The sequence below is a fragment of the Gymnoscopelus microlampas genome (genome assembly GCF_963454915.1).
Source record: "Gymnoscopelus microlampas genome assembly, chromosome: 14".
Lineage (NCBI taxonomy): Eukaryota > Metazoa > Chordata > Actinopteri > Myctophiformes > Myctophidae > Gymnoscopelus > Gymnoscopelus microlampas.
Window position 1 is genome coordinate 24,686,229 of NC_139951.1, and position 9,164 is coordinate 24,695,392.

At 40.8% G+C, this 9,164-nt stretch overlaps 2 protein-coding genes across 2 annotated transcripts; both read left to right on the forward strand.

Annotated features, from left to right (window-relative positions):
- The first annotated feature begins 311 nt into the window (after nucleotides 1–311).
- Nucleotides 312–2,179, forward strand: birc5a (baculoviral IAP repeat containing 5a). Its single transcript, XM_084078801.1, has 4 exons — nucleotides 312–486; nucleotides 709–818; nucleotides 1,446–1,563; nucleotides 1,739–2,179. The coding sequence occupies exons 1-4, from the start codon at nucleotides 379–381 to the stop codon at nucleotides 1,826–1,828; spliced, it is 426 nt and encodes a 141-aa protein (XP_083934927.1). The 5' UTR covers nucleotides 312–378; the 3' UTR covers nucleotides 1,829–2,179.
- Nucleotides 2,180–3,231: 1,052 nt separating this feature from the next.
- On the forward strand, nucleotides 3,232–8,597 carry tmem235b (transmembrane protein 235b; the record flags this gene model as incomplete). Its single annotated transcript, XM_084078261.1, has 4 exons — nucleotides 3,232–3,415; nucleotides 4,176–4,241; nucleotides 5,261–5,398; nucleotides 8,374–8,597. The coding sequence occupies 4 exons, from the start codon at nucleotides 3,232–3,234 to the stop codon at nucleotides 8,595–8,597; spliced, it is 612 nt and encodes a 203-aa protein (XP_083934387.1).
- Between the last annotated feature and the right edge of the window lie 567 nt (nucleotides 8,598–9,164).

The following is a 9,164-nucleotide window of genomic DNA, read 5'->3' on the forward strand; positions in this document are numbered from 1 at the left end:
GTGGACAAATATTTATTCCTTTGGGGGTCCTTGACATGAAAATGTCTATGAACCACTGGTTTAAACAATATTAGGAAACAAGCTCAAATAAGCAACTACACTTTAGAAACAAGCCCAAAGTCGCTTATAATAAACAGACATGGCAACGCTGGTTGTTATGTTGACACAGGATGCAAACTTCCGCGCGTGTCCTATCCGTCCAATAGACGTTAAGAACTACATTTCCCATAAAACAACACAAAAGGAATGTGTTTCCGGGTCATACATCGACCAATCAAAAGTTGACTCGAATTTTCAAAACCACTGAAAGTGCAGCAACACCCGCTGTTTGTCTGATCCAGGAGGGCTTTTAGTTCATTTTACCCATTTATTTTAACCATGGATTTGTTGAACGACGACGACATAAAACTGTATTTCTACGAAAACAGGCTCAAGACTTACGCCGGGTGGCCGTTTGATGAAGACTGTACTTGTACTCCAGAGAACGTGAGTTAACGTTACGTTAACATAAGCTCAGCTGTAACATAACATTAGCCAATACAAGCTAACAAGCTACATCCTAGCTGCTAAGCCAACGATCAAATACATCCAAGCTGTAGTTTTGAGCTTGCCGATCTAGGCTATTTTCGCCCTTGGCTTAAGTGCTTAACTCTGGAGACGTGGTAGCTGTTTATTTATGCCATTAAATGATTTCCTTCTCCTCTCCAGATGGCCCAAGCTGGTTTTATCCACACCCCGTCAGAAAACAGTCCAGACACTGCAATGTGTTTCTTCTGTCTCAAAGAACTGGAGGGCTGGGAGCCAGATGACGACCCAGAGTAAGATAACATTATATTATGCCTGTGTTCAGTTTAAAAACTGTCTGTTCATCACCCTATATTGGGCCGTTTATAATACACAGTGGTGGGGAAAGTACTTGCATGTTTTACTTAAATAAAAGTATCAATCTGCAATCATGTAGAAATACTCTGCAAGTGGAAGTCCGGAATTCAAAATCTACTTGAGTAAAAGTATGAAAGTATTGGTATCAAAATGTACTTAGAGTACCAAAAGTAGAAAGTACCTGTAATGCAAAAAAATTAGCAGATCTACATAGCTCACATTGTGAGCTTATAGATCGCTTATATTCAAATGGCCGAAATGTATATAGGGCTGAAGTGGTTAATACATGTTTTGTAATAATACAAAGTAACTAGTTACTCAAGTTTTCAAATAATTGTAGTGGAGTATACTATTTGCCTCTGACATGTAGTGGAGTAGAAGTAAAAGTACAGAAAATTGCAAATACTCCTGTAAAGTAAAAAAAATACCTCAAAATTGTACTTAAGTACAGTGCTTGAGTAAATCTACTTAGTTACTTTACACCACTGTTTATATATGAGATCACTCAATTTGAGTTGGTTGACACCATCACCAACAGTCTATTTTCTTTCTTTCCTTTCCAGAAAGGAGCATAAAGATCATTCCAAAGGCTGCCACTTCATATCCCTGAAGAAGAAAGTGGAGGAACTGACGGTGGAGGAGTTCTACAAGCTAGAAAAAGAGAGATTGAACTATATCGTTGTATGTTCCTCAGACTACACCATGAAATACTTTATACTAAATACTTTTTACCGTTTAAATAAATACACTGAATTGTTTTTAAACCTAGACTACCAACAATAAACTTAATTTGTAAAATATAACTATATTACTATAGGCAAGACTGTGATTCCTTTTTTTTGTCTTCCATTCACAGAACAAAAAAACAGCTGAAATCAAAAGGTTTGAGGAGAAAGCCCAAGAGACGAGACAAGCAATACTCAACAAGGCCATGGATGAAGAATGACCAGAGATCAATAGAGTCTAGATCTGTGAGGGCGCTGTGTGTGTATTCTGTGTGGTTGTGTTGTATCATTTTCATAATGGTTTTTTTTTTTTTTTTTTTTTTTATAAAGTCTTGGGGAAGAAACAGTCTAGACCTGTGTGTGAAATGAGGATTGATAAATGATATAGAACATTAATTGAGAAACAGAAACATGTTCATAAACAAACAGTGGCTTCATGGTCTCTCTTAGACAAAGATTTCCCGCTGTAGCTGAGGTCCATTTTACCCTCAGATGATTTTCTTAATTTGTTTTTGCCTTATGTTTATATTCCTCTGGTGTTTATATCATTAAACATGTTCTGACTGTTTAAACATGTCCTGACTATGATATAACAGTGTTGTCCAAGCTAACCTAGATACAAATAATGGTACTTTTGGGTATGCAAAGCCATAAAGGTGGCTGTGGCATTGTGGCCTTATCTACAGTATAACAATCCTTACCATGAAACAAAGACAGCTGAGATACAATAGTCTCACTCTCGGATGTGGGTTTATGTTTGTTTTTACCATGTACAGTCGAGAGTTCTGAAAATGGTAGGACAGAGCCCATAAAGTTAAAGTTAGATCATCTTTAATGCACTGCGTGATTTGAGTGAGACTGTTTCTTTAAATGTGACTCAAAATCCAGTCTACCCCCATGCAGTGTTGTTACTCAAGTACTGTACTTAAGTACAATTTTGAGGAACTTTTACTTTACTGGAGTATTTTTAATTTTCAGTACTTCATTTCTACTTTCTACTACTTCAGCCCTGTTTACATTTTGGCCATTTGAAAATAGCCGATCTACAAGCTCGACCTTGTAAATTTGCTATTTTCAAAAGATTTTTATATCTTTGAAAACTTGTGAAATGGGACATTCTGCATAATGAGTACTTTCTACTTTTGGTACTTTAAGTACAATTTGATGCCAATACTTTTGTACTTTCACTAAAGTAGCCTACATTTTGAATTCCAGACTTTTACTTGTAACTTTCTACATTGCTGAATTGATACTGTATTGATACTTTTACGTAAGAAATGTGAGTAGGCCTACTTTTTCCACCACTGCCCCCATGGACTTCATTACGCACGGCGTAAGCTTGATTGGTGCGTAAAATTGTGCGCCAGTGCCCCCCCAAAAAAACTCGTGCCTCCAAGTAGTAGCTGTCGTTGCTCTGTTTTAATCTATTTAGACCGCCACCCACACACACGATCGGTCATTTGGCACATTTCAACTCAAACTGAAATGGTAGTGTAAAGGAATCTGCGCATCCTTTTACCAAACATATAAAAGGACCGATTCCAGGTGATCCGTGGCGTCTACAGCAGGACGTCACTTACTGCCACGCAACGATTTTAAACTTTAACCAAACAAACAATACAAGATGAGGATAATAACTTTTGGCACCTTAGTGATTTCTGCGGGCATCTCCGGCATGTTGAGCTTCGCGTTACTGGCAGCAGCCATCGGCAGCGAGTATTGGTACATCATAGAGATCAATCCACTGAACCGAAGTGAGCTGAAAGATGTCAGCTCCCACTCTGGACTGTGGAAAATCGTGGAAAAGGGTACGGTAAGCTTTTATGTAGTTTAAAATCATTATTATCATACCTCTGCAGTGGTGTAAAGTAACTACTAAGTACATTTACTCAAGTACTGAGTAGAAGTAAAAGTACTGAAAATTAGGCACTACTACATTTCAGATTGGGGTCTGGCCAAATTCATATCAATTTGCGGGTCCTTGACATGAAAATGTTTGAGAACCACTGTACTGTTTGAAGGGGCAGTCATAGCTCAATGGATTGATTGATTGATTGATGTACTTTATGTAGTAAGACATGAGAACAGTACATGGAAGTACAAATTCGCAATACAAGGTATACTAAACTGGATAGCTCAGTTAAGCACTTAGCTTTGTTTAAGATGAGATCCCCATGCACACAAATCATGATGACATAAGAGACAGACAGATATACACACTACTATACAGAATGTCATACAATCAGTTTACAGGTTACTGGTATGAAGAGTGAAAAATATGTACAAAAGAAGAAAGAGAGAGGGGGGTGGGGGGTAGGGGGTAGGTTATGTTAGGACTTGGACAAGGGCCATTTTTGAATTGCAGCCTCCTGAAGGTGTATCTTTAGGGTATTTTTGAAAGTGAGTAGGGTTTTACACTCCTTTACTCCTTTTTAATCTGGCACCACTCTTCTCTTCGTAGAACTGTCTGTTGTATTTCTATGAACCCTTCTCAATAACAAACTGAATACAATTGCAATTAAGTTTTCAAAGTGTCCTTAACGTCCCTTTTTTTATTCCAATATCCAGGTGGTAATGTGTACTCCTTCACAGCAGACTCCTCCAACTACTCTGAGTCTGAGCTGCACATGCTGAGTGAGTCTCATTAGTCATTACAAACCCTGGATTGTACTGCTTGACATTAATGAAGTTCCATTGTCAGGGCACTCCTAGCTGCTGTTACCACATAGTGTGTGTGTGTGTGTGTGTGTGTGTGTGTGTGTGTGTGTGTGTGTGTGTGTGTGTGTGTGTGTGTGTGTGTGTGTGTGTGTGTGTGTGTGCGCGCGTGTGCGTGCGTGTGTCCACATGCAACTGTCTTTTCATGTTTTTTTGCGAACGCAGCGGAAGGAGGCGCGCCTCCGCGCAAGTGGAGCTTACTATGAAACCGTGCTCGGGATGTGTGTGTGTGTGTGTGTGTGTGTGTGTCTCTGTGTGCAGTATGTGTGCACTGCCTGTGTGCAGCCAAGTAAATGTCCAATATAGACGTACCATACATCAAATGAAAGGTCTTTGAAAACTGAACACACCTGTCAAGGTTGCGTTTAAGCCCGCCCCTTCCCCCGGAAGCCACGCCCCGGAGAAGGCTCCTAAAAACTCCCCATTGAAACCCCATGTTAAATGAAAAGTGCCCAAATCGCTCCCAAACTTTTTCTACCCCCCCTAAGTGGGGGTCTACGAACAAATACTTCGGCCTTGGATTTTGGCTCCGCCCCCCGGAAGTGGGTGAAACAGGCACTTCAAACATTTTGTTGAATTGTTCAAAAACATTCAAAACATTGATTTGGGGAATTTGTATTTTTCTAAGATGCTCCTTTTAACGCAGAATATTTTGGTATTTTTTTATTGGTTATTTTTTTTTAAATCTTTTTTTTTATTATTATTTTTTTGTTTTGCGTTCGCTTCCCGCGTTCGCGCGTCTTACTTGTGATAATTAGTTGTCTTTGTTAGCTTGGCACTGTTGTAAATGAGGATAATGGTGTGTGTGTGTGTGTGTGTGTGTGTGTGTGTGTGTGTGTGTGTGTGTGTGTGTGTGTGTGTGTGTGTGTGTGTGTGTGTGTGTGTGTGTGTGTGTGTGTGTGTGTGTGTGTGTGTGTGTGTGTGTGTCTGTCCCACAGACATGCACAGTGTCATTGTGGTGGTCCTCCCCCTCAGCCTGGTCCTGCTGGTGTTTGGTGGAATCTGCGGACTGGTCAGCTCCATGGCCCGCAGCCCCCCCCTGCTCACTGGCACCGCATCATACTTTTTAGTGTGCAGTAAGTAATCTATAGTTCAGTTCGTTGAAACAATTCCACCAGTTCTGGCTCAATCGTGCTGCCCAGCCTTGCATCAGAGTCTCGGCCTGGCTGGTAGGTGATGTCTTTTCTCAGCGTTGGCTAGTTTGGAGAAGAGGGCGATTCTGGGATGCATTGACGACAACAAATGTAACTCCAGTCCAGTCACCTTTTTTTTCCACACACTCATTACTGAGAAGTGTAAAGATATGGACAGGAGTGAACGTGACAGGTATCACAGAGAAAGAGTGAGGAAAAGCTGGAGAGCTGAGCAGACACTGTAACATACCAAACAAGGTCAGATTACTTGGATAGTCTTGACCACAAATAATGGCAACTACCCAGTACAATAGTACAGTATACTATATGAGAAAGCTCTTACCCTTTCAACATCATTCTCCCCATGCTTTTCTTTGACAAGTGCAATGTGCTGCTCCAGAAACGTGTGGAATTTCGAAAGGCTTTTAATCGCCCGATTGTTACCTTAAAGTGTTAAATCCTGCTTGACAATGACACACTTGACAAGGCCTTACGGGACTCTTGCATTTGAAGGGCAAGGATGACAAAATGAAATGTGAATTTTAGCTTTTCTAGCTGCGGGGGTGGCAATACTGGCAATATCAGTCACACTTGGCCAACACATTGGTCCCAAATAACATATCTCAAAAACTACTGGCTGGATTGCCATGGAATTTAATGTGCATCTTCATGCTCCACAGAGTATGAACCTTACTGATTTTGGTGATCTCATGGCCTTCCCTAGAGCCACCCTTATAGACCAAAATGTCCAAGACAAGATATCTCAAACTCTAATAGGCGGATTGCTGAACCACATTGGTCTAGTTAGGTTTTTAAAACATTCCCCATTATTGGAATGGGAAGAAGTCTGAAGCTTTACAGGTGCTCTTTTAACTGCAACATGTTGCTTCATATGGATACAATAAAACTGCCCTCTATAACCAGTTTAGGAGAAAATGGCCTTTTAAGTGCCTTGCAAAAAGCAGCTGGTCTGGGGAATCAAACCGGCAACGCTTTTGGTCACGAGCCCGTTTCTCCTATGTCTGGGCTGCCGCCACCCTACGCTGTGAAGGCGAAGGTGGAAGGAAGACGAATGCGTGAGGTGAATTTGTTTACCTATTAAACACTGAACAGTTTTGCATCTGAGCTAATTTCAACCCAGAGTGTCCGAGTACAGGCTCTATGGCTTCCTGCAAACATCCCAGTGTCATGCTCCAATCAACACCTTATGACACTGATAACGGAGGCCCTTGTGTGAGAGAATCCACTAACTAACCCTTCTAACCCTTTAATAAGCAGCACATGGAGGTGTATGAAATGGAATCAAGGCGAGAATTAGATTGGACCTGTCTTGTGAATTTTGCACGCTATCTTACTGCATGTCCCATCTTGTCCTTGACACCCTGCCGCTACCCAGGCTTGGGATTGCTTTCCTTTTGATGCCAGTGTTTCCACTGCTTATCTAATTTTATAATTTGTCTCTTAACTCAATTCACTTTAGTTGATCCGGTGAACCTTTCTTGATCTTCTAATACCTCTGACTTGTTAGACAGGCGCACGCATGTGTGTGACTGTTTGTGTTTTTATCCGTGTTCACTGACACAACGACATTTTTGGAAATCTTTAAGCTAATAAAACGCTGACATGAACAAGATCTTCAGTGTTAGCAGGCAGACAGGGGATGTAGAAAAAGACAAAAAATATCCATATATACATTAGCTTACGGTACACTACCATTAAATCACACCGTTGTATATACCAGGTATGCTTGATTAGACATTAAAATTGTTGTATTAATTGCTTTCCATTGTTGCCACTAAGGTAGGTTGGTTCTATTTGCTCTAACATGGCAACCAATCCTTTCCAAAGGCCACTAAACAGTGGGATAAGATATTTGGTTGTATCCATACATGAAACTGTGGATATCAACAAGGTTTATAGTAACAGCATGTAGCCTATTAGTTTAGCAGAGATAGTCAAGAAGATACAAAACATGGTATAAAACTCTGCAATGTACAGAATGTACAGTAGTAGCAATAGTGACATGCTATGTAGCATATAGTTTGTAGCATGTAGTTTTGTTTGATCTATACACATTCTATACAGCTGAAAATGTGACCATTCATCCAAGTCAGTGAACAGTGGACACACACTGTACATGCAACAGCAACCTAGAAACAAGCAGCCTTGCTACCTTTAACATATTGTGCGTGCATGCACGCTCTGTAGCTCTATACTTCCATCTGTTTGCTGTGAACTGTAGGCCTGTCAGAATGATTACACAATAGCATTTATTTGAGATAATCGTAATTATTTCGCATAATCTTCTGAATTGTTTCCACTCATCTGGAAATGATTCAATGTACAGTGCCAAAAACACAATCAAATCATTAAACCGTTTTATTTGTACAACCATTAATCGTCAACTAACATTTAATGATCGTGACAGCCCTGGCTGTGTATGTGTGTGTCTGTGTCTTTGTTGATCAAATCTTTAGAGGATTAAGGTTATTTAAGTCAAACGCATCATATCTGTCAGTGCATTTCCTTTTGATCTTGAGAGATCGCCCTGTGATGTGGGATATTCTGTGGCTCAGATGTTATTGTTCACTCTTAATATGTTAAATTTGATGAGTGGGCGTCTTTGGTGGTTTGTACTCTGAGTACTCTGATGATGGCTCTGATTTAAAATAACTGTGTTGTGGTAGGATGTGCGTAGGCTACTCGTACATGCATGCTTGTGCATATGCATGAATGTGTGTCTGTATTGTTTGTGCCCACACAGTCACACTGCTTTATGTTTCAACATTGTCCTGCATTACACATCATTTTCACACTGGGGACAGTTTGCTCTTGCGTCATATTTGAGTATGACTTAAGTACAGTAAGAGCAAATGGTCGCTCTGTGAGTATGCTCAATGTCCTCCCTCTCGCATTAGGCCTGCTGACCCTGTGTGGTGTGAGCCTGTACATAGTGTACTCTTACCAGGCCCTGGCTGAGACGAAGAGACGAGTGGGGCCGGAGTACCTGGCTCTTGTCAGCACGTCCTTCGGCTGGTCCCTGGGCCTGGCCTGGCTCTCCTATGTCCTGGAGGTCCTCACTGGCCTGCTGCTCCTCATGGCTGCCCACACAGCCAGGCTCCAGCAGTTGGCCATGGCCTAATGTAAACCTGGAAATGGATGCAAGTTGTAGGACATTTCGACAGCACTGAACTGCCTCTGGGCATTGGAACTTGTGTGGCTAATATGTTGCTAATCACTGGTCCAGTTATTGTACACAGGTACAGAAAGAGATATATACGTATAAAGGATGTGATTGAGAAAGGGGACTGCTACTTTGAAAGTGAATGGAACATTTTCTAATTAAAGTACTTTTTGTCCTCAGTATCATAAGCTGTAATGTATTTTAAAGTTATTTAACTACTTGGATATAAACACATGAACCCTAGTGTCCTTATTCTGGGGGCGAACAATCAGCGAAAACAGCCGGTCTACAAGCTCTGCGAAGATATTTAGTAGAGGGAAAACAGGGGGCCTAGTATACTGTAATAATATAGTATACTAGGTGACTATTAAGTAGCCTACTGTATATAGGGTTTAAGTGGTTAAGAACTACAGCAGCAGAACAAGTTCTCCCCCTTGTGGTGAGAAGTGAAATGACATTTCATGCTATTGTTGATAGATAGCAACTTTTACTCTGTGCCAAACATAATTAATATGCTTATTGGTT